The sequence below is a fragment of the Nyctibius grandis genome, chromosome 9, assembly GCF_013368605.1.
Source record: "Nyctibius grandis isolate bNycGra1 chromosome 9, bNycGra1.pri, whole genome shotgun sequence".
Classification (NCBI taxonomy): Eukaryota; Metazoa; Chordata; class Aves; order Nyctibiiformes; family Nyctibiidae; genus Nyctibius; species Nyctibius grandis.
This window is the reverse complement of record NC_090666.1, coordinates 30,129,958-30,157,929: the sequence shown is the minus strand read 5'-3', so window position 1 is coordinate 30,157,929 and position 27,972 is coordinate 30,129,958. Positions and strand designations below refer to the sequence as shown.

At 46.4% G+C, this 27,972-nt stretch overlaps 3 protein-coding genes across 3 annotated transcripts in view; 2 read left to right on the top strand and 1 right to left on the bottom strand.

The window, feature by feature from the left end:
• The window catches only part of MCM3AP (minichromosome maintenance complex component 3 associated protein), a 28,926-nt gene extending 17,683 nt beyond the window's left edge, over positions 1–11,243 (bottom strand). The window contains exons 1-12 of the mRNA XM_068407369.1: positions 10,431–11,243; positions 10,136–10,350; positions 9,381–9,459; positions 7,754–7,901; positions 6,480–6,676; positions 5,368–5,507; positions 4,662–4,859; positions 4,176–4,444; positions 3,346–3,508; positions 2,608–2,768; positions 1,079–1,323; positions 119–309 (exon numbers count right to left, since the gene is read on the bottom strand). Of these exons, the coding sequence (XP_068263470.1) occupies positions 119–309; positions 1,079–1,323; positions 2,608–2,768; positions 3,346–3,508; positions 4,176–4,444; positions 4,662–4,859; positions 5,368–5,507; positions 6,480–6,676; positions 7,754–7,901; positions 9,381–9,459; positions 10,136–10,350; positions 10,431–11,214 (2,790 nt within the window). The 5' untranslated portion in view covers positions 11,215–11,243. The remainder of the gene's footprint in view (positions 1–118; positions 310–1,078; positions 1,324–2,607; positions 2,769–3,345; positions 3,509–4,175; positions 4,445–4,661; positions 4,860–5,367; positions 5,508–6,479; positions 6,677–7,753; positions 7,902–9,380; positions 9,460–10,135; positions 10,351–10,430) is intronic.
• Positions 10,606–12,579, top strand: YBEY (ybeY metalloendoribonuclease). The gene is made up of 3 exons (XM_068407368.1): positions 10,606–11,655; positions 12,120–12,188; positions 12,440–12,579. The coding sequence occupies exons 1-3, from the start codon at positions 11,317–11,319 to the stop codon at positions 12,524–12,526; spliced, it is 495 nt and encodes a 164-aa protein (XP_068263469.1). The 5' UTR covers positions 10,606–11,316; the 3' UTR covers positions 12,527–12,579.
• Positions 12,580–12,624: 45 nt separating this feature from the next.
• Positions 12,625–26,811, top strand: POFUT2 (protein O-fucosyltransferase 2). Its single transcript, XM_068407935.1, is given in 10 exon segments — positions 12,625–12,785; positions 14,935–15,185; positions 16,256–16,400; positions 16,742–16,852; positions 21,164–21,230; positions 24,482–24,607; positions 25,182–25,362; positions 26,159–26,282; positions 26,567–26,679; positions 26,682–26,811. Coding segments are annotated over 10 exon segments (1,317 nt in total). The 3' UTR covers positions 26,720–26,811.
• The last annotated feature ends 1,161 nt before the right edge of the window (positions 26,812–27,972 follow it).

Here is a 27,972-nt window from a genome sequence, read left to right as displayed (position 1 = left end):
GGCTCTACATAACACATGCTGATTCTGGAAAACTGGAACAACCTGAAGAACTTAGTTATTTTTTATTGTATTTCACAGATCTTTCCCAAATACTTCTGATGGTTTTAAATTTCCTTACTGTATCTGTGTAGACAGGCGGAGGCTTTGAAGGGAGAGGCTCAGGCTGTCCAGCAGGTTGGGAGATTGCCTGTGCAGGAGGCAGTGGTGGCGCAAGCTGACGAGGTAACAGCAAGGGCACAAGGTGAGTTGGGGGCTGGACTCTTACTGCTGTGGCATCTGAATCCACACCTTTGATTTCCACTCTTCCTTCTTGGTAGGGGCGGGGCGAGAGAAAAATTAAGGGAACCAGGTCAGTCACAAATAGAAGCAAAACTATTCTTATCTTCAAAAGCTGGCTTGTCTGATAAGTCACATCAGGTCAGAAAACAAGTCCATAACAGAAGCTTTCTGCCTTAAAGTTAAAAATCTTATCACAGAAACTAATTTATATTTATGAATATTTTATACAAAACATTCAAAAATTTCATTGCACATCACCTCCAATACCAAGTGCATACATTTCCAATAAAACAACCGTTTTAAGTCAAGTACACTTAGCACGTACACACACCTCTTCAATAAATGCAAGATATCTGTACTTGCGAAAAAAGGTATCTGTACAGGGAGAAAAAAAAAAAGCAAACCCAAAACATACCTTCAACCAACTTTAAAAACAACATGATTATACACACAGTGGGAACTAACAGTTGCAATACAAAATCTGCAAACTGAAAAGGGAAGCTGGCTGTCTGAAGTAGCCAAATATCTAGTTATTTCACCTACGGTGGCAAAATTGCACTCACTTCCGTTAGTGCGTTTCCTGTATTGGGAAATAAATTTTATTAATCATGCAGTTGCTTCACTTTTACAGATCTGTAAGTACATTTAATCAAAACATGCTTTCATTACACCCAAATTTCCATGCAATTTCAACCCACATGAGCCAAGAACAGTTTCTGCTTTTTAAAATAAAACTACTCACAGAGCTGACCCAGCAGTATGTTCCTGAGCTGTATCTAAAATGTCCGTTTGCTCTTACCTGTTGCTTCCACAACGGATTTTTGGCTACTACTAGCTTGATCCACAGAGGTGCTTCCGCCAGTGTATCTGTTTTGTCCATTAAAACTGGACACAGGCACGTGGTGAGGCACCGGGGGCAACGGCCCACCGTTTACAACCTCCCCAACGGACACAGTTAGCTTCTGGCTGACAAACATCGATTTACGCGGTTTGGGTAACCCGTCTGGCTCCAAGAAAGCTGAGCGATTCAACTCCACGTAAGCACTGGGGAAAAAGAACAGACAGGAGTACATCCTCAAAAAACCCTAAACTCTGGGTTTTCAGTTGGACAGCTTAGCAGGGCAAAGCGAGACAGGTACTGGGCACTCAGGATTGCTCTAGACCTTTGGCTGGAACCAGAGCAAGGAAGGCAGAGAGCACTGTCCTCACAGCTGTCCTCCCAGGACAGAGTACAAGCTGCACTAACATTTCTGGGCACCCTCGTGGACTATTCTGTCTCTTTCTCCTTTTAACCTTTATCCACCACGTATACTATCCGTGTACATTTTACCTAGACTACATCCCACATGACAGATGCCAAGACTATCTACAGAAATCATTTCAAAAGCTACAATCTTCTGTAGATAGATGCCAAGACTATCATGTGGGATGTAGTCTAGGCACCTTGGCACCTGTAGTCCAGCTGATTTATTATCTCAAAACAGAATGTTAACAGGAAATAGAGCACTCTAACTTGCATGCTCAAGTGTTTTGCCTTCTCCAGTCTCTCGAGATTGCAAGTCTGTATGAGTACACCTTACAATATATGTATTTCCATGGCAGACACTCTTTTCTGCAAACCATTGGCCTCCAACATCCTCTAAAAACTGGTTTGCACTGTTCAGCTTCATCCTGCCCTACATGCACCACCATAATGCCAGTTTCCCCAGCAGCAGACCTGTATCCTCATTTCCTACAGAGCTGCAATTTACTACAATTCAGCTGCAAGGTAAGAACCTAAACCAGTTTGTTTTGTTGTTTTTGGTTTTGTTTTTGTTTTTTTTTTTCTACTGGGATATCCACAACATCTCTTTTGAGGGAGGAAGTCCCTGAAGTCCAAGGGAGACAGAGCTCAACACACAGTCTTCTCCTTTGGGGGAAACACTTCTCTGATTTTTCACCACCTTCCAGAAGGCTGAAGGAATTTTGTATCCTTGAAAACCCTTGTCCCCTTATCAAACCGAGTAATAAAAGATGTACACGTGCAAAAAACGCTATTGTGGGAAGTCACAGTAGTTACGGGATACAAACCCCTTCTCTTGAGGGAAAGATGCAAAATTCAAGAACTTTTCATAATTACAGCAACAAAAATAGAACAGATTATTAAAATTTGCACCCATCACTATCCCAGTGCTTTGCTTACAGAGCCCAGCCCCTACCCTTTGCCTGCTCTTTTCTTTTTCTGGTTGCAAACTCCAGGGGCAGCCCGTCCACGTTAACGCTTCACCCAACAGTGGTCTAACCCCACTAGGCATCCCAAGGCACATGCGCCCTTTTCCTTACACTTACCCATCAGACACGCTCAGGCCATAGTAACTTATAAAATCGGTTGCTTCCTCACAATCTTTGAACAGCAGCATGCGGACCAGGTGATCCAAGGGAAACGCTGTACATCTTTGGGTGCTCACGGTGTAGGCAATGTTGAGCGATTTGAGAGCATCTTTACGAATCTGGGGGAAGATAAAAGACAGAGCAACGTAACTACTAAGTCAAAGACCCCAAAATAGCTGCAAGTGGATTATAAACACGAAAAGCACGTTTAAAAGAAATCAGTACTTCGTCATCAAATATCCGCACAAACAACTATTCAGATTTAACTTTCTCTTTAAATTCTATGCACTTGCTTTCTAGTTTCTGCTCCTCTTTGATGCTGCTCAGTTTGAGCATATCCCTTTGTGATTCTTCTGCAGAAGAAAAAGCTTGCAAGGGCTTCTGAGAGTGCAGGTTGATATTTCCTTTGCAAAAGTCTCAGGCCCGCTTCTCTGCTTCCCAATGATCTTCAGGGGAAATAATATGTGTTTGTACAGTTACGGGAAAAAAAATGCTGAAAAGAGCATTTTAGCATTTGCCTTTTATATCATGGCAGAAAACTCTTGACAAGTTTTTGAAACACTTCTGAAGCAGCATGAAAAAGATTATTTTTAAGGCTAAATATCAAGTTTTCTGCTCTCTCAGATTTCCTCCCACCAGTTCCAGATTGTTTTACTGATTAACACTTTAAAAAACATCCATCTGCCTTTTTCTCACCTGGTTGAAATAACAATGTAAGAGACAGGCATTCAGATAGGAAGCTGCTTGCACTAACTTGAAAAACCTCACAAAGTTGTTGCTGTTTAATGCAGCAAATGCTTGAACTGCAAATCTAACTTCAGGAGAGTTTCTAACCTCTGGATGAAACTGCTGTACTTCTCTGTGTAGACAAAAGACAGAGATAAACCTTTTACTTCAATATTAACAATCACAACTCAATAGCAACTTGCAACAAAACAGAATTAAAATAAGGAGCTTTAAGCAAGACCTGCAACTCCTGTCCAAAGCAAACAGCTGTGAAATACATTTGCAGCATTATTTACTGTAATGATGCTTGCAGAATCAGCAAGCTATTATTTAGGTACATCACTCCAATGACTAGGTAGGAAGGCAGTTAAAGAGATTCACCAGAAAAGCAAAGTATGACCCTGCCCACAAAACGGTTTTGGCTCGGTCCTACTGCAGATAAAGCACTGAAGCCTGGATACCACTCTGGAAACAGAAAAACGTTTTCCTTGACTGAGAATAGTCAAGATTTAACTGTCTTGTTCGTTGTTTTTTTTACTACCGGCAGCTCTAGTGGAGCTTCTATTATTATCTATTCAATGAGATAAAACAAAGCTCTTCTTTTTCTTTTCTTGAAAAAGACACTTTTTAGAATGACCTATTGAAAAATGAAAATAAAACATTACTACAGTACACTTTCTTTGACAAAAAAGTTTTGCAGCTGAGCTTTTCACTTCCATTGTAAATTGTCTGGACTTAATCCTAATCTCAATTGCTCCCAGAGGCAAAAAGAGAAAACAAGTGGTATCTGTTGTTCCCACCTGAGAATATCACCCCGGTTGAGATTCAGCAAGACATTATAACCTCTGAACTCTGCTTCACTCTTGCAGTAAATCCCCTTGTTAGCCAGGTCCTGATACATCTCCTTCAAGCTCTGCAGGCATTTAGTCATGTTCTCATTGTTGATTTTGGCATCAAAGGAGGACATGGGCTCTTCACACAAGTGGTGAGCACAATGGATGTGAAAGCGAGTGCACTTCTCGATCAGAGACACCATCAGCGGGTTGCACAGATGTTGCTGGGTTATATCCTAACCAGAATGATAAAGAAAGCCTTGCATTTATTTTTAAAATACAGTTGAAGAGCTACGTCATCTGGCATTACCTTTGGAAAACTCATTTCCACTGTGCTTCGAGTCACTTTGCAATTCAAAACATTTGAATTACTATTGCTTTTTGCTTCACTTTTACAGCATTACATCATCTTTTGCTTTCTATCCTCAAACACCTCCATCCGCCAGCACTTACCTTTCTTATTCCACGAGTTCTGTTCCAGACAAAGTCATACCATTCTCGGTAGTTTCCTTCTCCTTGATCCATAATATTTGTCACTAAATAGTCCATGGTCATGCTCAACACCTCAGAGGGTCTCAATTCATGGGGCAAAGGTTCCTCCTGATCCGCTGAAGACCTGCTATATTCCTTGATTGCTGCCACATGATCTACCTGCAAGATGTGGAGAAAAGAATCAAAGTCCAAGGAGTATGTTCAACTTTTCAGGAGTACAGTGGATTTCATCCCATCCACGCCTTTACTTTACTGAGGAGCAGACTATTAAAGGAGTTTTCCCACTGTTCACTCTAACAGCCCACATCCATTCTGCTACAACAGCAAATATATTTTATTTTCTTTTATGACAGGATCCTAAGTATTGACTTAACAGTCTCAAACTCAAAACCTTCACGACAGTGTATACTGCTGCCCTACAGTTTTAGGCCTATAGTTCTAAAAGCCTGCCTGTAGCTAAATAAGACATGGCTCAGAGTGAAAAAGCAATTCTCTAGACTTTTTGTTTTACAACAGGGAATTGAAAGACACTAATGAAATGGTCTACACATTTTTTTCCACCAGAATTAATTCTGTAATCAACTAAACAGCACTGACAGCTTTATATAAGCAGCAAGCAAACGGATGTCCTGGGAACAACAAACTCCTGCGTACAGAGGCCTCATACCTTGTCAGATCCTAGAAGCACTTCAAAGACACTGAGCTGGTTTCTCGTCTCCCTCATGTAGCGCTCCTTTTCAGGACACATGTCTGGGCAAGTGCCAACAGCAGTTTTTGCTTTGCCAAGATCGGTCCTTTTTATTCGAGCTAAAAAAAAATAAATAAAATTGAACAAACTCTTGTTTTCATGACAACCTATTACCGTGATGTGCCAACACACATCTAAGCACGTCAGATGCCTCAGCTGGAGTCTGTATGTTGGTCGATGGATGGATGTCAAGAAGTACATTGCTAGGGCAACAGTTCACAAAAAAAGCTGGTAGGAAAAGATCTCTAGAGATTCCCATTCTGCCTTTACTCAGAGCAAGGCTGTATACCCACACCCTGGCATGGTTAGAAATGCACAAGGATGGGGTTCCCCCACTCTGGGGCCTGTCCCGGGGCTGCACCGCTCCTTTGGGGCAGTTTATCCTACCATCCCATCTGCATATCTGAAAAGATATCTTTTCTGCTGAAAAGACTGACATCTCTAAAAGATACCCAGTGTTTTGTATCTTAACAAACAGCCTACCCTGTCTTGTGTCCTAACTAAGCATCAGCAATTTCCCAATTCCATATCAAGTGGTCAAGAAATCTGTTTGTCAATATTAAAAATAAGATCTTAAATTAAAAGTAGGGTCAGCTTTGAAATGGCAAGAACAGGATGGAAGGGTTTACAACCCAACATTGTGAAACAAAGGGCCACTATCTTGAAATAATGACCAGCTTTGTAATAGTTTTAATTGCGAGAAACACCCACCCTTGGGCTTTGGGTAGCTTTCTTTAAAGAGCCTGCACGGAAGCCAATCTCTCTATCTTCACAGAAGATGAACAGTCTACTATTCACTTTTCACCAGAAATATGCACACACAATAAATAACACAGATTTTTTACGTGTTCTACAAGAAATTAAGATGTACAACAATCCCTCACAACAGAAGAGTATTTTACATACCGCTCCATATTAAACTCGCTCTTTAAAGTCATTTCCATAATATCACAACAGCTTGCAACACACAGCAAACACTTCTTTCTCTCCAGCAGAGAAGCAGACGTTACACTCATTAGCTATGTAATTACCTTGTCGCATGATTTTGTCCCTTTGGTCCAAAAGACGGTATCTTTCTTCAGATGTCTCAGCCACTAATCCTATCAAGTTACTAAGGGATGACAATGAAGCTCCCGAGGCCTCTGAGCTCTGCCCTTCAGAACTAGCATCAAACAGATCTGCTTCAAACTGCAGCGCCTTTCGAGGACGAGGCTTCTTTGCTGGAGGACTGAAAACAGAAGATTTTTATCAATGATACACTCATGCATGGCCCAGCCTTAATCTGTTCACTGTTCTTTAGGGTGTCACCATCTCTGTTTAGAAGAGTATTTTGTTCACGAGACAATCTATCGAAGAAATATCTACATACTAACGTTGTCACGCGGTAACGCTAGCGCTAGGAGTTAATATGGTCAAATCCACAGCACTGCTTTGCATTCTTGATTTGTGCTTAATGCCTCAACCTTTGTACAACAGAAACAGCATTACTGAGTCTGTCTTGGAGCGGACAGAACCAGATGGCTGTGTTGCAGCACTTTTGCACCACTAAGGCACAGCAGTCAGCATTTTAAGCCAGGAACTAGCCTGCTGTTTGGTGCGAAAAAAATGAACGCTTTCTATAGCAACAGAGACTATTAAAGGATATTACAGGGCCCAGATACAAACACACTTTCTAAATCAAGGAACATTCATTCCTTCACAACATATTACTAATTTTATAATTCTCTGACTACGCATACCAAACTACTTTCGTCAAACCAGACACACTGTTAAGGTACCACAGGAAGATGACAACCCTACCACTTCAGCGACTGACATGAAACAGGAGGATTCCTGTACACAGACCATGCACTTGAAGCGAGACAAGATGACGATCCAAACTCACCAGCTACTCTGAAAAGGGGATTCTCACTCCACAAACCTCTAATTGCCTACAAATGAAACTACTCACTTCAGAAGCTCATTTAATCATGACTGCAGAACAGTGTCATTACTGCTTGGTTGTATTTTGTCTCTGCACGGTTTGATTCATTTCCCTTATGCCTCACTATGGCAGGTGCTGTTACTCACGTTATGAACAAAATATTCAAAAGGAATAGGCAGACCAAAGTAAAAGGCCTCAATAAGCAGTGAGAAGTCTCTTTCTGACAGTGTGAGGTCTGTGAGCTTATAATTCAGCCAAACCAGAAGAGACAAGGGAAGCATGCTCCCCAATAAGAACACAGCTATTTGGCACACACGGATCACCACTTTCCCCCACCCACCCTGTTTCCTGACAGATGCATTCCCAGAGAGGCAGGCGTACCTTTTACCAGGCACGACAGTGCTGGCAGAGGATCTTACTAAGGGTTTTCGAAGAGGGGAATGCTGATAGTTTTGCTCTTCACTGCTTTGCCTTCCTTCATCTTCACCTGCTTTCTTCTCCTTGGATGGAAATTCTCTTTTTGCTGGACCTGAAGTGACATACAAAGACGAAGCCAGGTACTTGTCAAATAGTTTAAACAACAACTTTTATTTTCCCCCATGGGGGTGGTGGTGAGCAGCTTGTTTAAAAAAATACCAGTAGAAAATAAAACTAAGACACAGTTTTGCACGCGCATGCAAAACTTCCAGGACAACTTACACTAGAAGCTGTACTGAGCAAGTCTACCAATTGCTAGTCAGCTTCACTGTTCTATAAAGAATAAGCATTTTTTATTGAAATATCACTTAGCAATAACTATAATGGGTCAGCAGGTTTTCAGTAAATGAAGTCTGATCATCACGCGAATTTAAGTTCTCTCAGGTTTGGGATATAATCCACAAGTCCTAACTCTCTACAGGATATGAAATCCATTTCACCTATGTAAACCATAATTCCCACTGCTCCTGCTGAAGCACTTCAATTATTAATTTCACATACCCAAGCTTAGACTGAGGTTGGCATGCCTTCTCAAGAGTTACATCTACACCTTGCAGGAAGGGAGAAGAAATTCTCCCAGGAACAAATTTTCAACCAGTCAGATTTCTTAAATTCTCTCAGATTAGTTATTTTAGAATACTGCCATTCACGTTTCTACAGAATTAACACCACAATAAAATAGCAAAGGTGAACCGACACCCCTATAGCTGCTGCTTCGAGATGTTAATTCTCAGGAAGACACTCTGCAGCTGTTCATTTTCTGGAAGGAAAGTTTGTGGTAGGTCAAAGCTGTGCTGAACAGCTGAAGTGTATCCCCAGGCTAGAATCTCTGAGGTGCACACAGTTAACATCACCATATTCCTCTTGTGCAGCTGCATGATTTCTAAATTCTCCTGTAAAACCACACTGTCTTCAGCTCTTTCGTCCAGCTGAAACAGCATTTTGGCTCAGATCAAGCAAAAAGTTTTAGACAACAGGAATTTAAGAAAGAAACAGTGCAATTTCCAACTGTGACTTGCAGTTGCTCACATAAAACTTCCTCCATACCAGTGGACAGAACTGAGGATGCTGGAGGTTTACACAGCTTACAAAAGCAACTGGGTAACTTCACAAGAGAAAAATTCTCCAAGGGCTAAGACACCCCTTCTGGCACCCAGGCTTCCCAAACCACATGCTATTAAAGGCCGAGAAATTATTTTGGAAGCAATTACAGGCTTTAGCCTGTTCTTTTTTCCCCTCCCCCGCATATTCACCATTAGCCTTTGCCACAGAGCTAGCCTGGATGTCACATAAAATGCAGAACTGTTTTTATGCTTCTCTAAAGAATAACCTTCAACGCTCCCAGAAGCTCTGCGCACCAAACAGTCTGACTGGCAAAAGTCAAAGAGAACCATCATACTTCTGGTTCTGTGACGTTCCTACTGGGGAGATCACCTTTGTATCGTTCTCAGCACACCAGGAAACAAGAACAGAGCACATGGCACGCCATTTATTTACCACCCAGCAATCATATCTAGAAACACAGACTTACTTGTTTTCTTCTTTTGCCAAAATGTTACTATGTCTTTGTGCAACTCTTTCGCTTTCTTTCTGGCAAGAGCTGCAGAGGCCTGAAGGAAAACAAAAGCAGAGTATGAAAACCCATTAGCATCACAACACCAAAACGTGCAATGCAGTTTTTGCCAGAGAAACATTTACCAATTCCCACAAAATTCTGGTTACTGCATTTTAACCTCTCACTTAAGTCCTACATGCAACCACCAGCACTGGTTTCCACAAAAATTGCTGCTTTTCTAAGAGCTACGCCAAGCTGAGAGCACTTCAGACCAAAGGTGCATTTTCATACACAAAACAGGAACAGACCATGTAGTCTCTGAACTGGCTCCTCACTGCACCTCAGCGCTGAGGCAACGGCAGCATTGCCTGCAAGCAGGTCACCTGCTGAGATCAGACGAGCTCACCTCAACCATGGTGCTGCCGAGCATAAGCAAGAACACAGTAGTGTATGGAACTCGGGTTTGAGACAACAAACAGGGAAGATCCGTTTGGTGTTTAAGCTGGATGCTGACAGGACAGCTAAAGCCAGGCAGAGCTCTGGCACCTACCACGTTTTAGGTGCAGGTCGGTACACTTCTGTCTATAATACACCGCTCACGGTACAAAGCTTTCCCCCGGGTGAAAAACACACAGCGTTACCAAACAGGGGTGCAGTTCTCACTAGAGCCGGACCCATCCCAAGCACCCAGACTTAAGCCCACTCTTGTGCGAACCGCTTCCAAGACTCACATGGTCAAAGAAGTGTAGAACGGCCATTTTCTTGTTGCGCCTGGTCATGATCCGCCGAACTTTTACGAACTGGCCGAAGTGCTTCTCCAGCACCGTCCTGTCGTTGAGGTAATCGGGGACGTTCTTGCACTGGATGGCCGTCAGCTCGCCGGGCGACAGGCCCTCCAGCCCCTCCGTGCTCTCGCTGCCCCGAGCCCGGCGGGCGGGGGCGGCATCTGTGAAGGGAGGCAGGCAGCCACCCTCAGCGACCGGGGCCGGCGGGCAGTCCCGGGGCTCCCGCCCCGCCCCAGCTTACCTTCCCCGGGGGGCTCCCGGGCCTCAGCCGGCGGCGGCTCCTCGGCGGGTGCCCCCCGCTCGGCCTCGGCGGCGTTGCCGCGGTCGCGGTGCCCGCGGCTCTGGCTGTGCAGCACCTCCCGCAACGTGCGGCCGAAGAGCGCGCCGCCGCGGGGCCGGCTCAGCACCACCGCCCGCTTCTCCGGCAGCGACATCGCCGCCCGCCGCGGCGACCGCTCCTCCTTCCGCTTCGGGCCCTTGGGCACCGGCTCCTCCGCCTCGTCCAAGAGCGGCCGCGGGCCCTTCTCCTCCGGGCGGCCCAGGGCGGCGGCGGGACGTGAGAAGGAGAAAGACCCCCCCGCCGCCTCCGCCGCCTCGGGGCCCGCCTCGGGCGCGAAGCCGAAGGGCGGCGAGAAAGTGAAGGCGGCGGGAGCGGCTGGGCCCTTCTCCGCCTCGCCGCCCGACAGCGGCTTAAAGGCGGCTGCGCTCTCGGGCGCCTTGAAGCGGAACTCGGGCGCCGCGAAGGCCCCGCCGCCGCCCGGCGCCTCGCCCGGCCCCGGGAACCTGCCGAGGTTAGTGGGCGGCTTGAAGCTGAATCCCGCGTTGCCTGCCGGGGCCCGGCTGCTGCCCACCGCCGCGAAGGCCGGCGCCTGGCCTAGCCCGTAGGGCTGCCCAAAAGCGGCAGCAGGCCCGGGGGCGAAGGGGAGGCCGGCGGCGGCGCCGCTCTGCCCGAAGACGGCGGCCTGCCCGAAGCGCAGCGGCGGTGGGAAAGCGGGCGGCCCACGGAACGGACCCCCGGCGTTCATGGCGGCTTCTCCTCAACGGGCGGGGTCGGGTCCTGCCGGAAGAGCGGAGCAGCGCAGGCGCCAGCGGGGCGGAAAGGGTGAGCCGGTGCCCGCGCCGCCACGATGAGTGTGGCGCTGCGGAACGCCCAGCGGGCCGTGCCGGTGCGTCGGGCCCCGCTCCGCCGCGCCGTGTGCGTCCTGCGCGCCGCGCTGGGCGCATCCCGCTTCGACGTGGGGCTGGTCTGCGCAGGCAACGGGTTGATGCGGCGTCTGAACGGCGCGTACCGGCAGCGCCCGGAGCCCACCGACGTCCTCTCCTTCCCCTTCCATCGGGTGACGGCGGGGGAGCTGCCGCGGCCGCGCTGCCGCGACGAGTACAACCTGGGGGACATCTTCCTGGGGGTGGAGTACATCCACCAGCAGTGCCGCGCCACCGGGGAGGACTTCGACAGCGTCCTGGTGGTAAGCCCCCCGCCGCGGGCAGCGGGCCGGGCCGGGCCGGGCCGGCCCTCCGCGGGCAGCGGCCCCCGCGCTCCGAAGCTGCAGGGAAGGGCAGCCGTGGGGTGTCCCCCAGGGCCAGGGGAGCGGTGCCGCTTTCCTAGCCCGGCCGGGCTAAGCAAGGAGGTGATGATCTTACAGCGCTCCCTGCAAAACTAACTTACGTGTTTTAAAACTTCTTATTTTAACTGGTGAGTCAGGACACTACCTGATCTTTGTCGTTTTGCGTGCGGAGTACCAGCTCTTGCCTGTAGGTTCTGGCAAAACGCCACGTGATCCGGTACGGGGTTAGCCCTGGTCACCCTCCCGTACCCCGGTTCGTGCGGGGCGGGGTGCACCGCTGGTGCTGGGGCGGGCTGCGCAGGCGAGCTGCTGGCGCTGGGGTTAAGGTTGGAGTAAGCGTCGTTTGTTCTTGCCTCTTTGCGCAGGTGACGGCAGCCCACGGACTCTGCCATTTGCTTGGCTACCAGCACGATACCAAAGCCGAGTGGCAGCAGGTACGGCGATGCCCCGGCGCTGGGGAAGGTGTGCGGTGTCTCGCCCCGCGTCAGGCCGGACCCGTGTGGAACGAACCTCCCCGTCCCGCACCCCGGTGGGCAGGGAACCCGCGGGTCCGGGCTCTGTAGAGCTGTGGCTCTCCTTGGTGCCGGCGTTGGCAAGCGCCGAGACGCCGCTACTAGCCCAGGAGCCGAGCACTGTGCCAGCGGCACCGAGCCGTGACTTCCTCTATTTCGCCCTCCTCCCGCAGATGTACCAGAAGGAGGCGGAGATCCTGGAGGAGCTGAACCGCCTCACCGGCGCCAGCCTGCGGCCCCTGACAGCGGGCATCTTCTAAGGGAGCCGCGCCGGCGACCCCGCGGCCGCCGCTTCCCGCCCGCGCACCGAGGGGCCGGGCCGCCGCCGGGGCCGCCCCGGACGTGGCGCGGCGCGGGGATGGCGGTGCAAGGCCCCGGCTGCCGTGTCCTGCCGCTGCTGCTGGGCCTGGCCGCGCTCGCCCTCCCGCCCCCTGCCGCCGCCCAGCCGCCGCCCGCCGCCCTCCGCGCCGGTCACGCCGCCTCCTCGCTGCCCGCCGCCGCTGCCGCGCCGCGCACCAGGTGAGCAGTGGCCTCCCCTGCCCCAGCCACCGTGGGCCCCGGCAGGGCCGTGCCCGGGCAGCACCGTGCGAGCCCCAGCGCATGCCAGGCCCGTCCTGCCTGTCAGGGTCAGCCCCTGGCGCCCCGGGGACCCTCCTCATCGCAGCCTCCTTCGTGGTGTCCGTAGAGGACACGGCAGGGCCACCGCACAGGTGACTGCCATGTCTCTGAGCCATCGGCTGGTGGGCACGTGAAGGTCCTCCTTCTCCTGCTGCTGCTGTTTCTGTCGCTTATGGAAGATGCTGCTGTGGCAGCTGTCTGGGGGCTTTCCACCTCTGAGAGTGGCCCGCCTGCCCTGCAGCAGGTGACGTGCGTGCTTGTCCCCTGTCCCTCCTGAACGTGTCCTCCCACCTTCACGTTCAGCTCACAGGGATTCGCCCAAGCGACGTGCCAGTTGTTTCACCATTCTCACCGCACACCACGTTACCCACAGGATGCGCAAGACTCTCACTGGGGAGAGCGGTTAAGGTTTTAGGTTGCTTGGAAAAAATCACTGCCAAAGTTATCAGCAAAAGTGATTTTAAGGAGAATTTGTAAAAACGCAACTTAACGAAGTTCGAATGGCAAAGTTCGCTCTATTACTTACTACCAAGGGGAAATTGAGGTAGAATTGGGCTAGAATGATTTATACAGAGATCGGGAGTGTGCAGGGGTAGAGGGGAAAGGGAAAAGAGTAAGGAAGACCCTCCTGTTGAGTCACAAGATTCAGAAAGGACCCCCTTGCTTTCTAAACTCCTTCTCGGAGAGGAATCTGTGTGCAGCTGGGTCCAGTCCTAGTCCCAGACTTGGTCAGTGGTTTATGTCTGATAAAGGGGTAAGGAAAGCCTCCCATTGAGTCACGAGGTTCAGAAAGGGATTGGATAAAGGGATTTCAGTGGTATTGATTCAATATGGTGTTATGTGCTTTGTGCAACTTTGGGATAGCAGCAATTTAAGGTTTTAACACTATTATGGTATATCACAGGATTAGATTATATGATTTTCTAGCGATACTTAATAATCAACAATCTGTTAAAATTGATGCAGTGATTTAGTTAAAGATTCAAAAAGTTACTTAAATTGCATACATGTATATGCACACACACACAGATATCGAAACAGATCTAGAGGTTAAACTATACTTAAGATATTTTTCTGCAGATCATAGATTTTTAGAATCCAATAATCTTTGAAAGTCTCATGAAATCGAAATATAGTGAATTATTCGCTATATTTAAAAACCCAATAATAGTGAATCACTCACTCTTTCCCTTTGTTGACGTTTATGGGCGGACGGTCTAAAGTATCTCATGAGTCTATTCTGGAAAATGCGGCATCTACCCTGAGAGGTGTCCCAGATCAAAGGGAGATGCAGGGTCACAGCCTGCTGCGATCCCCAAGAGCTCAAAGGGATCACTTAGGATCAGCGTTTATGGGATCACAAGGTGATTGACTTGGGTCAGTACCTTTTCGTGGTGGCCATTATTCTTGTCAGCCAGTCTTGTCACCTTTCAGAGCGGGCAGTGGTCTGTGCAGGAGGAGTTTGGGTATGTTTCCCAGGTAGCAGGAGCTTTAGGTAGGGTTGGGGAGTGCCCAGTCATCCCAACTCACTGTTCTTATCCCTTTCCTGGGAAGCAGGAGCTGCAGGTGTGGTTAGGGGGTGTCTGGTCCTACTAACTCACTGTACTTGTGCCTGGTATGGAGAAGTACCAGATCATCTCAACTCACTGCACCGACAGACAGGATCAGAGAGCACCTGGTTGTCTCAGACCACTCACTGCACCTGTACAATGCAGCCCGGTGCGGGGACGGGGGGTCTGTACCACCACAGGGACATCTGAGGGGTTCACTCTTCGGCCCCCCCACATCCCATCCTGCTGCGGGAAAGGCTTGTGGCATGTGCCACCTTGATGATGTCCCACAAGGAGACTCCCGTGGCCTCCCCAGCCCCTGCAGCATGCACTGCTCTACCTTCCCCTGCTTCATCCCCTTCCATCTTCTAAGTACCACAAAGTCATGAAAGAGGAACAGTTTCCATCCCAATAGAGTTGTGTCACGTGATTGTGGGGTGAAAAAACACACGTAAAAGGTTAAACTCCACGAAGTAATTATATTGCTTTGTTCTCCCCAGATACCTGTTGTATGATGTAAATCCTCCTGAAGGGTTCAACCTTCGGAGAGATGTCTATATTCGCATTGCTTCCCTTCTAAAGACCTTGCTGAAAAGTGAAAACTGGGTGTTAGTTCTGCCTCCCTGGGGACGTCTTTATCACTGGCAGAGCCCTGACATCCTTCAGGTCCGGATCCCTTGGTTCGAGTTCTTCGATCTCCCAAGCCTCAACAGGAACATCCCTGTCATTGAATATGAGCAGTTCCTTGCAGGTAGAGTACAGAATCATACCGTCTACAATTGACTTAAATATTTGACGTGGTTTCTTCACAGGTTTATCCTTATATATGCTTTTATCCTTAGATGTGAAATAAAAAAAGTTAAAGGTGGCGAGAGGAGGGTTGGGAAAGAATTGTGCTGAGTAAGAAACCGCTAGCGTGAAATAACCCCATTACTTGGCAGCTTCTTTGGTGTAGCACTGTCATCCCCTCGACCTCCTAGGGACCTTGGAGAAAGACAGTTCATGCCTGTGGTTAAAGCCACAGATACTTCTGTGTAATTTGGGCCATAGTAACAACCCTGTGAGGAGAGAGAGGCAGCCTGCAGCTCTCTGTCGAAATGCAGACAAGCCACCTTTTTCTGGAGGTGGGTGGACAGTAAAATCTGTACAGCAAGTTCTTCGGTGAACTTGCTTTTCATCGTCAATGCTGCACATACTCAAAATACTTATCCCCTGCTATTTGTGTACAAAATAGTATATAAGAGAAAGGCTCTCCCTAAGAATATGGAAACTGTGAAGCTGGTTCCTTCAGGATTTAATGCCATGTTGAGCTAATCACCAAATGCCAAAATCTGCAACAGTGTCACAGACTTTTTCAGCAAAGGAAGTAAAGGCCACCAAATGTCACACCTCTGCAAAGAGCTCTGAAGGGATCGTTGTCCCCTGCCTTTCAGGAAAAAGCATTTAGAAACCCTGACATTTACTTGTTATTTTCCTGGAGGCACTCTTCCCATAGCAGCTATCTACAGCATGGAAAACCGCTCTCCTTCACAGTGTGTTTTACCCAGCTTTTAAATTTACATTTCCATGGCAATTCAGTTCTGTTTGGCACATTAGATCACGCATAGCTGGGCAGGAGGAGCAGGTTGTCACAACCACTGGCCCTTTTAGCTTTTCTGGCTCACACAACTTCCTCTCCTTTTTTATAGGGAAGACAAGGAAGAGAGAGAGTAGTGTAATATTAGCATTTCTAGCAGATTTTTAACTGCAAGTAGTGGTAGTTCATACCTTTATCGTGTGGTTTTTCATGCTCACAAACGCTTTGCTTTGCCTTCTGCTCAGAGTCAGGTGGGCCCTTTATTGAGCAGATTTATGTCCTACAAGGCTACGCAGAGGGATGGAAAGAAGGAACATGGGAAGAAAAGATAGATGAAAGGCCATGCATTGATCAGCTTATGTACTCCAAAGACAAACAGGAGTACTACAGGTAACATCTAGCAGTCCTTTCAGTCTTCTTTATAGTTATATTCAGTGAGACATTTGCCTACTCTATCATAACAGACTTGTGAGGTTGTTGTAGTATTGTCTGTGAATCTCTGGAGCTTGGGGTTCACTTTGTTTTTAAAACCCCATCAATAATAAAATGTTTAATTGGTACTAGAAGATTTTAGAAAGTTGATGTTTCACACAAAAACAGTATAAAGGAGCTGCCTGGTTTATTGGCATTGTATATCATCTTTCTAGGGTGTAGTCTTTTATTTGTTTCATTATATATGGTGTTAATTTAAAATACAAGCCTGTGAACCAAAACGTTGTGTTCCCTTTCAGGGGATGGTTCTGGGGTTACGAAGAAACACGAGGCCTAAATGTCTCTTGTTTGTCTGTCCAAGGATCTGCCTCTATTGTGGCTCCCATCCTTTTGAAGAACACTTCAGCACAGTGAGTTGCCTTGTATTACTATTTATTGTTGTATTGTGTACAAACCCATTGCCAGGTGGGAGGAGCAGGGGGAACTTAGAGGCCATGTCCTGCTGTTGTGGTACTTCATCACTGAGTTATTGTGATCTGTTAAAATGATTACAAAAGGAATTTACACTGTAAGAAACACCTAGCTGTAAGTTAGGGTAAATGCTGCAGTGCTAAAACCTAAAAGGAAATAGTCTTGAGCTCCTTCATATTCTCAGGTAGCTAAATGTCCTTGCCCACCCTGTGTTCTCCTTTCCTTCCTTTACCTTTCAATGCTGGGTCAAGAGTGGAATCAGTGTTTCCCAAGCCCACGTCTCGGATCACGAGGTGCAGTGCCTGGTCTCCTGTGACATCCATCCTCAATAGTGTGAGCCAGGTTTAGGGAAAGCAAGCAGCATATTTCGTCTTTCTGCTCTGAGATGTCACTAGGATGATGAGAGGAAAGGAAAGCTCTTATATGAGAGGTGGAGCATGCTTAGATTATCCCAGTAGCAAAGTATTTCCAGTCAGCTGTGACCCTGTAACAGCTGAAGATGTCGTAGCAAAGCAAAAGCTGCTGGGTTACAGGGGAGAACAGGAAGAGGAAATAATCAGTCTGTGAATACATCAGGGCAATAAGTCCATAGGAGAAACACAAACCATGTAAGCTGAAGTGCAGTTTTGCCATGAGAGCAAAAACATCCAAAAATCTGACATTGATAGGATTTAATTGGAAATGAGATAAAGATTCCCCTAAGCAGAGCAGTGGGGATCTGTAGTACCTCCCACTGGGAGCAGAGGAAGCAAAGTCCTGTTTTTTAACAGGAATGTTGTTCTATGTATAGGAGTTACAACATAATCTTCCCCAGTGACAGCAAAAAAGTGGATTAAATAAGCCATAGTGGTCTCCATGTTTAGCCCTACAGTTGACTCTTTCATGGCAACTGGCAAAGCTCTGGCAATGAGGAAGGTCTAGGAGTGGGTGCCCAGTCATTTCTAACACACAGACAAGGTGCCTTATCCACAAGATCGCGTTTGTCAAACAGACACAAGTAGGAAGAAGTACCAATGTAACAGCAATGTAAGGGCAGCTACAGTGGTTCGTGTTAAAACTAGTGGTTCATGTTAAAGTTGTCTAGTTTAGTGTGTGAAATCCGAGAGCGGCCAAAATCAGATGTCTGGGGAAAAGTATAAGAAGTGGGCAGGTGTGCGTAATGCCTCCCGAGTCCTGTCACACACTTTGGATTTGTGGTTGTAGGGACCTTCCGAGGCAAAAGTGATCTTCCAATCTTTAATATCCTTCAGTGAGACCATGGGTCTGTGCAAGCTTCCCTTTGAACCCCCATGCACACTGTTAGCATCTTGGGACAAGACCTAAAAGTTTTGCACCTTAACTGTGCATCCTGTGAAAATCCACCTCCTTTTGTAACTCCTACCTGCAAGTTTCATTTAATGTCCCCTGGTTCATGTAGTGGAAGAGACGGTGAACAAACAGCACTTCCATATTCACTTCACGCCATGCATGATTTTACATCTCTCTATCAAATTCCCCCTCAGTTGTCTCCTCTGCAGTGTGAAGAGGCCTGGCTTCATTAGTTGTTCTTCATGTGAAAGCCATTTCATGCCTTTGGTTATCTTCGCTGCCATTCTCTGAGCCTTTACAGTCAGCTGGATCCTGCACACTGAGTGTGGGTAAACGCATTGTGTAGTAGTATAATGACATGCTCTGTTCAGCGCTCTCTCCTTTTTCTGATGATTCCTAATATACAAGTTCCTTTTTTTTGACCTCTAACGAGTGTTGCCTTGACATTTTCCTCAAACTATCCTCATTCCTGAGCATCGAGCCCTTTAGTTATCAGATGAAGCCAGTATTTTTTTTTAACTAGATACACTCTTACGTTATATTTCATCTGCCACCTTATTGGCCAGTCATCAAACTTCTCTAAGGCTTCACAATTGGCCTTTGTCTTTGCTGCTGTGAGCAATTTAAAATAATGGGCAAGCTGTGTCACCCCAAAGTTCACACATTTTGTAGGCTGTTTAGAAATGTGGTAAAAAGCAGATCCCTTCCACTCGTGACCTTCCTCTGCAATGAGAACTGGACATTTATCTCTGTCTTTAAACTTTTTTGTAATCCATGCAAGGACCTTCCCTCCTGTGCCATTGCCTTTAAAGGAAGGCTGTCAGGAAATGCTGGTAGGCAATGTCAGTGAGATTTTCCTTATCCACACGTGTGCTTCTGTCTTCAGACTACTCTGATTGTTCAGAGTTCAGAGCTCCATGTTGATACTTCTCCAATTTACTTTAGGTATCCATTAATTCTGATTTTTAGAATAGTTGCTGTTAAGTTGTCCAGTACTGACATGAGGTTTACCACTACGTTGCATCCAGTGCGTTTTTAGAAAATTGACATCACATTTGCTGTGTTGCAGTTTTAAACAAGAAGTTGCATACCACAATTAGTGGTGCAGCTGCTTCATCCTTAAGTTCCTCGACAACTGTTGGGTGAATGCTGCCCTGTGTTGTCCATTTGTTTGTTCATTTTGTCTAGCTGTTCCATCGTTGGACACTTCCTGTGGACACTTTGGTTTGAGATGCATCCTCTCATGAGTTCCCCTGTAAAAAGTAGTTCTGGCACGTGAATCTTCCCAGCTCCTCCATGTAGTGCACAGCTACAAAAAATTTCTTCATCTGTTTCTGTCATGACATCACCATCTCTAAGTGCTTGTTAAGACTTTAGTTTCCTTTTTCTTTGTATTGGAAGGAAGATTTGTCATTAGATTGAAGGCCTTTATCTCTTGTTGCTCAAATTCTTTTTTGACCTTCTTCCTTGTCTTTTTCTGTTTAGCTTCGTGGAGTTTATGAGCATTTCTGTTTTCTTCACTTAGACGCCACTTCTGCATTTTCGCATCATCCCCTTTTTGAAACTGAATGCAACTGCAGTAGCTTTCCTTTGGCCGTTGTTGATCCAGTAGGATGTTGAAGATGAGTACATTTATGGCCACTGTCACAGAGTAGCTCTTCCACTGTGAGATTCTGGTCCATGTCTTGCTGCTGCTCAAGACAATGTCAGGAGCTGCTCCCTGCCCAGTTGGTCCATGAAACTGTCTTTGACAGTGTCTCAAGCTGCGGTTGCTTAGTCACATCCTGCTATGACACTTGCCCAGCCTACCTGGGCATAGTTGAAATCTCCAGTGGCTATGGTGACTCATGCACCATGGCCTCTCTGATCTCCCATATTGCCCTTTTGGCTGGGCAATCAGTTGTATGGTCCTAATACTGTATTATTACAGTCTTCAGGTCTGGTCACTTATAGGAATCTTCGTGATACGTTTAGATTATTAATGTGATTCACTTCCAAGCTTCCTGTTAAATTCAATGCTGCTTCTCCACCAGCACAGTCTAGTCTATTTTTCAGATTATTTGTAGCCTTGTGTGCAAGTGTCCAGCTGATTATCAGCAGTGATAATCTGAAGTTGATTGGTTGTTTGCTTCCTCTCATTTTAGCAGAAGAAGATCCAGATAATGACTTTGATCCCCTTCAGCAGAAGCATTTCTCTGTGTGTTCGCTCATATTCAGTGTGCTCAGAGCACAAACGAAGCCTACGTCTTCTGTGCTCTTGGATACTCAAAACTCTAAAAATCTCTTCTGCTTCTTAGAACTTGGATAGTGCCGTTATGTTTCCAATACAGAGTCCTGAACTGTGTGTATTTATGAAAAGCACAGGCTGTTTTCATCTTAGCAAAAAATACTCATTTTAAAATTTGTGCTTAGTCACTAACACGTTTTTTGTAGTGTCTATGCGTTCTTTAATCTGTTGTTTTACTGTAGGACACTTTATTCCACACGTGGAAAACACCTTCTCTGGTTTTGCTTTTGTGAGCATGACTCCTGCCTCTTCTAAGAAGCTCTCATGTGCTTCGAGGTTGAGCATCATCTCATAGGTCGTTTCTCCTCTTTGGATCACTCTCCCCCTTGGCAGTCTTATTTCTCCAGCAGCAGTTACTGTGAGGACTACGTGAGGGTTGTCAATGCTTGTTTGTGTTTAACTGTCAGAATTAAGAGGACCATTTATTAAGGAAGAGAGCAGGAACACGCAGTGGCATAGTTCCCTTGTCTCCCCAGCAGGCTATGGGTCACATTTTGCTTTATACAGAACCAAGTGGCAGCCTGTCCCTCATTGCCCGTGCTCCCTTTGCAAACAGGTCATAGTCTGTGTTTTATCCTAGCAACTGTATGAAGAAACATCGTAATGTAAATTCTATTCCTAAGGGAACTGCACTCAGTTTTACAATTTTTAATAGGTCAGTGATGTTAGACAGAGCTGAAAACCTTCTTCATGACCACTACGGAGGGAAAGATTATTGGAATGTGAGTATTTTCCAGTTAGCTTCTCTAGACTTTCTGCTTGGTTCTGATAAAAATTCAATAACTGATATGTGCTTCAGTTTTCCCTCGGGTTTCTTTTCTTGAAAGTTAACTTGTGTCTTGTGTTTCAGCAGTGTACGCTAAAGATGGTCTTCAGGCTGCTGTGGATTAATGTAATGCAGGAATTTGTCCTCGTGTCTTGTCCCCAAAGACTCAGCGCTGCAGGGTGTTGCGTTTAGAAGGACCGCCCCTAAGCAACACATCTGCAATCAGAAGGGCACTGCCTTTGCGCAGTTTCTTGGCTAATCAGCCTCAAGATTAGACTTCTCAAAAGAATTCCCAAAAGTGCTCAATATTGTCCTAACTGTCTCCCCGTGGGCTTCGGTGGCAAAATTCCCACAGGTTTCAAGGTAACACTGAGCACTTTGGGAGACCCCATGCAAGGGTCTGTGGTAAAATAACTCCTATGGGAAAAGTTTTAAGACAAAGTTAAAGGTTGAGCCGCAGGAAAGTGAACCACGATACAGAGTGCTTGATATACTTAAAATTTCTAAGAGAAAGCGACTCTCGTGATACTACGAAACAAGTTACATAGACCTCAGTCTTGTAAGGTATAAACACCTGGCTGTTCCCTTGGTATGTGGCATATTTTTCAGAAATGGACCAAACAGTAGTTTGCTAACTATGAATTTTTCACTGAGAGTGACTTCCAAGCAGAGAGATGCAACCCATGTATCATTTCTGAGTCTGACTTGTGGTCCTGTAAAAGCAGACATGAAATCCGTATGGATCCATAACACACATTTCTTAACAGTGGCTCTTTAAACACTGTCTCCACAATTTAAACTTGTCTCAAAATTACTTAAAACTTTCTGGAAAATATTCTTCTTTCGTTTCAATTTTAACTACCTGCATGATTTTTGGTTGCTGTTTTTTGCTGAATAACTTTTGTATAACATCCAGAGTTCTTTATAAGTCTTGCTAACAGATGCCCTCTTGTCTCAAAGAAGTTTTTAAATTGTAACAAGCCAGCTTCCCTTTGCAACCAACCTATGTCTTTGGTGTCCAAAAATATTTGAAATTAATATTGAGCCACATTGCTCTCACTGTCGTCACCATTTTTGCCTAGGCTTCTCTACCACTGCAAGCTGAAAGGTATTGTTTTGGGATTCTTAATGGTTGAATGACCATGGAGAAGGAAAGACCTCCCAAAATGGTTTAGGAGCAACTGTTGAATCCCTTGAAGAGCATAAGTGCAGCACGTAGAGCGCTTTACCATCTATATGGAAGCAGGAAATTCTCTAAGGACAACTCTAGAAAAGCCAGCAGTTTTGCATTTGGTTTCACCATTTTGGGGGGACAGTCTCAAAGCATTAGAGGATCTGTACCATTAATTCAATTCATGTACATGAAAGGGAGCATAACCAACATTGATTTTGTTTGTTTGTTTGTTTTCCCAAACTTAGAATCACAGAAAAATGTAGGTGGGGAGGTGTCTCAGCAGCCCTGCCTCGAGGTTTGCGCTCCAGAACTTGACCTGGTGGTTTGGGGCTGTGTCCAGCTGAAAGTGGAAAGTCCCCACAGATGGAGATCTGCCACCTCTCTGGGGCCTGTCCCACGGCTGTGCTGCTCTTATGGGCAAGAGGTTTTGCCTGATATCCAAACAGAAGTTGCCTTGCTGCAGCTTGGGCCCAGGGCCTCTTGCCTTTTTCCGTGCACCTCTGAGAAGCTTCTCTCCCTTCTCTGTTGTTTGTTTCTTTGCAGACAAAAGGGGAGGAGAAGCGAAACTTGGAGGTAGTTGGAAGGGGTGACAATATTGCATGTGCAGATTTGAAACATGAACTTTAAATAAGAGGATAACCAGATACAGAGAGCATCCACTTTAGAAAGTATATCAGTGGAGGTTCACACATTCATGTTTTCTCTGTTACATACGCTGTTGCAAAATAAGTGTTCATCCAGAACAGCTGCTGTCAGAGGAGTGCTTTGAGCTAGGGAAAAACTTGGCACAGCATACTGCGTGGGTGCCAAACATGACGTGGCAGTCATGTAGTCCGTCAGGATGAATTTTAGAGGTGTTTAACACAAGCATAGCATTCAAAGATGTTTATTGTCCTCCCCAGTGCACTGCACTGCTGTGGGCTGCGTACACGTTTGCTGCCTCTTGGGCATACCGTGTTCATTACATCTTGGATAAGGTACCCAATGACTTGACAGGATCATATTGTGTTGACATATTACAAAAAGGAGGGAAAATGCAGTGTGAGCGTTCTGCAGCAGACAGTGTGTACATCCTCCCTTGATACAAACATTTTGCTGGAGGATTTGGGATGGGATTAGAAAGCCAGTGCTGGTCTCTTTAAAGACGCTAGAAGAGCAGGCTTTGTACTTCCATTAGTATTTAGAGGGGCATGGATATCCAGGTGCCAGTGTGATGGATCTTAGAGAAGACAAATTGTTCTGTGTCTTATTGAATGATACAGAGGAGGAACCAGTTCAGCCACAGTGAGTTTGGCATATGGAGAAAGCTGCTCTGGGTGAAGGTGAAAAAAGGCTGGCAGATTCTAGTTCCTGCCTCTTTGCTAGAGCAAGGTGGAGGCACGATCGGTGTGGCTGTGTGTTGGAGCACCAGTAATGCTCTGCATAAAGTTAAGGATTGGGCCAAATTGCCAAGTGTCCTATGTAAGCGGTGTAAGTCACATGGGATTTCCTTAGTTCTGCTGTGTGTGCCTGTTAATAAGGCTGTGCACGACTGTGTGTGGTTGTAACTGCATCACAAAACCTTTGAAAGAGGTTATTATCCACAGGTGAAGGAAATAATTCCTTTTTCATCACTTTTCCACTGAATGTGATGGGAATGTCTGTGGCTAGGCGCATCATTATTTTAAGCAGGTTTTATTCTTATGGGTGTTTTGCAATCTAAAGTCTTTGCCCAGCTTTTGTTTTCAAAGGTGAGGTATATTGCTAGAGTGTTTACTTTGGTATATAGTGTGTTCTGTTGTGTAAATAACTACAGTCTACTCCGTACACCTGTGTATTGCAGGGTCAGATGAGTATGCTGGTTATAAATGTGGTCATGATTAGGATTAAACAGTTAAAGCTCAGATGAAAGGTTAGAAGTTGTTGCTTGTAGCGCTGCATGGATGTGTCAGAAGTAACCACATCCTGGAAGCTCCGTGTATGTGAAACTGTCTCCATTTAGTTATTTTTAGCTCTCCCTTTTTGTGACTCGGCATCTGCGCTTATTCCAACAGACCCGTCGGAGTATGGTGTTTGCTAAACACCTCCGTGTAGTGGGAGATGAGTTTAGAAACCAATATCTTCAATCCACAGATGAGACAGACAGGACTCATTACAAGGAGGACTGGACACAGATGAAGGTAGAATCATAACAGTCTGCTTCCCATAACAAATGTAATATTTTTTTTTTATTATTCATGTACTCTTGGCTGTACACCGCAGGGAATATTGGAAGATATATGTGAATCTAGCTCTCCCTGCTCAGATCAAGGTGGACGTGCATGTTCCTACTGTACCCTCTTCTCCTTAACTTCTTACATGAGTTAAGAGTCTGTTGAGACGTGGCTGACTGATTCTGGGTGCCAGATTTCTGTTACCCTGGTTTCACTATAGGAAACTTGTGTTTCTTCTTGTATCCAGCATCATCTGTGGGTGTAAAGTTCAGCTGCAAACTGCCAGTTGTGGATTTGGCGAAGGAGAGCAATTTTTGCTTACAAAGATGTCGCACTTTAGTTTCTCTTGTATGATGCAGGCCACTCAAGATCAAAATGTTGCAATAAGTGTCCCAAAATACTGCCAATCCATACCTTAAAGTTACTTTCTGCAGCTGGAGTAATTCAGTGCCTTATCCAGAGATTATGCATTCTGGCCTTTTCAGTGTAAATGAATAGTGGTGCTCTCAAGTTTTAAAGTTTATTGATCTTTCTCTCTTAGGTTAAGACGGGCACAGCTTTAGGTGGTCCATACCTTGGGGTTCATCTCAGAAGGAAAGACTTCATTTGGGGTCACAGAGAAGACGTGCCTTCCCTGCAAGGAGCAGTAAAGAAAATTCGCAGCCTCTTGGAGATGCTTAAACTTGAAAAAGTTTTTGTAGCCACTGATGCTGTTGAGGAGGGTAGGCAGATTACAATCAGTTTAGGATTGACGATAACTTTTGACAATGAGTGCAGCAACCACCACTTTGTTTTTATAAATGACTGGAAGTTCGTATGCCTCCATCATTGAATGGGGAATTGAACAGGATTGGGCAGCTGTTTGCTTCCAGCTTGAATAGTTGGTATCAAACCATTCATTTGGTATTTCTCATAGGAGGTTTGACGGTCTCTGCAATGGGAAACTGGGAATGGAATTTTTCTGTTCCTCCTCTTTCTTCCGTCCCACCTTTTTTCTTAGCACTTCAGAGACTCTTAGACATGCTGGTGGGAAGGGTCCTCTGAAGTCTCCCGCCCAGCCTTCCTCTTGGCTGCCCCCATCACCAGGCTGGCATGTACCTGGGGATTCCCCCCCAGGCCTTATCCCAGGGCTGCACCTCCCTCCCACTAGTATCTAGGCATCTCTTTCAATGCGTGATGTTCGAATAACCCTGCAGGGCATGGCATCCGCAATAACTAATCTCAGTTTGCTGTCAAGAAAGGCCTCTTGATACACCTGCCCTGTAGGGTTACACCCCTTGCAGGATTCCCCACCCCCTGAGAATCGCCCCCCTCAGCACTGCGTCACTGTCCCACTGGCTCCCCCCCGCCTACAACACTGTGATGTTTGGCAAACGTGTTGTAATCTTTGTAGGTAGGTTTTGGTTTCGCTTGCTTCGTAACTGTTCACCCAGGGTTTCCTTAAACACTTACATTTTATGACAGCAGCGAGTTGCTCTTTACAACATAAAAATAAATTTTCATCTTTCCCTTTTTCAGAGGTTGAATTGCTCAAGAAACTGCTGCCTGAGATGGTGAGGTTTGAGCCCTCTTGGGAGGAGCTGGAACTCTACAAAGATGGGGGCTTGGCTGTGATTGACCAGTGGATCTGCGCACATGCAAGGTTGCGAATTTGACTTTTCTTTGAGGAGCCAAATCTTATTGTCACAAAACTGAATATTGTTTTTGATCCAGACACAGTTGTTCAGAAATCGTATGACATGATGTTACGTAATTGATCTATATAATAGATGTATAAGAGTTACATTGTATATATAAAATATATATGGTAATTTCATTATTGTATAATTTAATTTCAATGAACATTAAAGTACATTGGACTGAAATCGATTACTTGCATTTGAAAAACTGTCCCCCTTGACAAACCCATTCTGATTTTTTTCACAGGTATTTTATAGGCACCTCAGTTTCAACATTTTCCTTCCGGATCCATGAGGAGAGGGAGATCTTGGGATTTGATCCAAAAACAACTTACAACCGATTTTGTGGTGAAAAAGAAAAACCTGTGAGCAGCCAACTCACTGGAAAATTGTATACTAAAATACAGAGAAATCCAAAGACTGCAGTACTGCTGAGCTCAAAAGAATAAGGAAAACCTACAGGGAAATACCAAACTACACCTCACTTCTCTACCCTATTCTCAGTGTTTACTTGATATTTGGGTTTTAAAGGAATATTCACCACCTTAACCAGGTACTGATGGGAGCGAGGAAAATGAAGTTAGCCTGGGATCTAGTTCTCAGCATAGCTGGGATTAGAGGACAAGCACATACAGCATTTAGATATCTCTCTCAGCAGCTCCCTCCTCTGCCTCCTGCAGCACCTTGTGCTTCTCTGATCATGTTAGGGCTGCCCTCATTCCCCTCCATCTCTTCACACAGCTCTTGTGGCAAAACACAGGCAGCTCCAGTGCCTGTGTGCCAGAGGCCATGGGGACAGAAATGGCCTGGAGCTGCAGGCCGTACCTCATCCATGCCTTGCCATGTTGCATGTGAGCGCTGCAGAGCAGGTGCCTGGGAGGCAAAAGCTTTTCCTCTCCTTTCCTCTTGCTCTCGCAGGCCGGCAAAGCAGCCACAGGCTCTGGGTATGTCTGTGCTGCTGATGGCTGCTGCAAAGCAGGCACAGCAGGTCACTGTCTCCTGACGGTCCCAGTTGCTTCAGGGCCTGTCTTTTCCTCCACCGTTTCATTCCCACAAAGGAAAGACGCAGACGAGGTGAAGGAGCAGGACTGTTATTGAGGGAAGGGTACATGGGCATCCTGGGATCAGCTCTGCAACGAGCTCCAGCAGCACAGCCAGCCATTGCCCCAGAGACACAGCCACCTCTTCCATGCTTTCCGGAGCCGGTCTTGCAGCACCTGCAGCCTGAATCTGGAGGAAGCATTCCTCCCTGCAGTTCTTAGCAGCAATAGGGTTTGAGCGGCCATGTTTGAGATGGAGGGGCTGGTGTCATTTGTGATGTCCCAGCGCTGCTGATGGCTGCTGGAAAGCGGGCATGGCTGGTCACTTTTCTGAGCGTCCCAGTTGTTTCAGGCCCTGGGTTTTCCACTGTTTTATTTCCACAAAGGAAAGACACTCAGAAGGCAGCACCTTCCTCACAGTCCTGTGCTCAGAAACCATCATCCTCCCCATGGCTGTAGCAGCTCTGTAGGCTCAGAGCTCTGTGTCAGTGGGGTCTTGGCCACAGCGCTGTGGTCTGGGCAACCCTGGGGGCCAGGGCTGGTCACCAGCCCTGCCTCTGCCCACTGCCCCTCGCTGGCAGCACCCAGCAGGCCTGCCCCTGCAGGCAGCAGG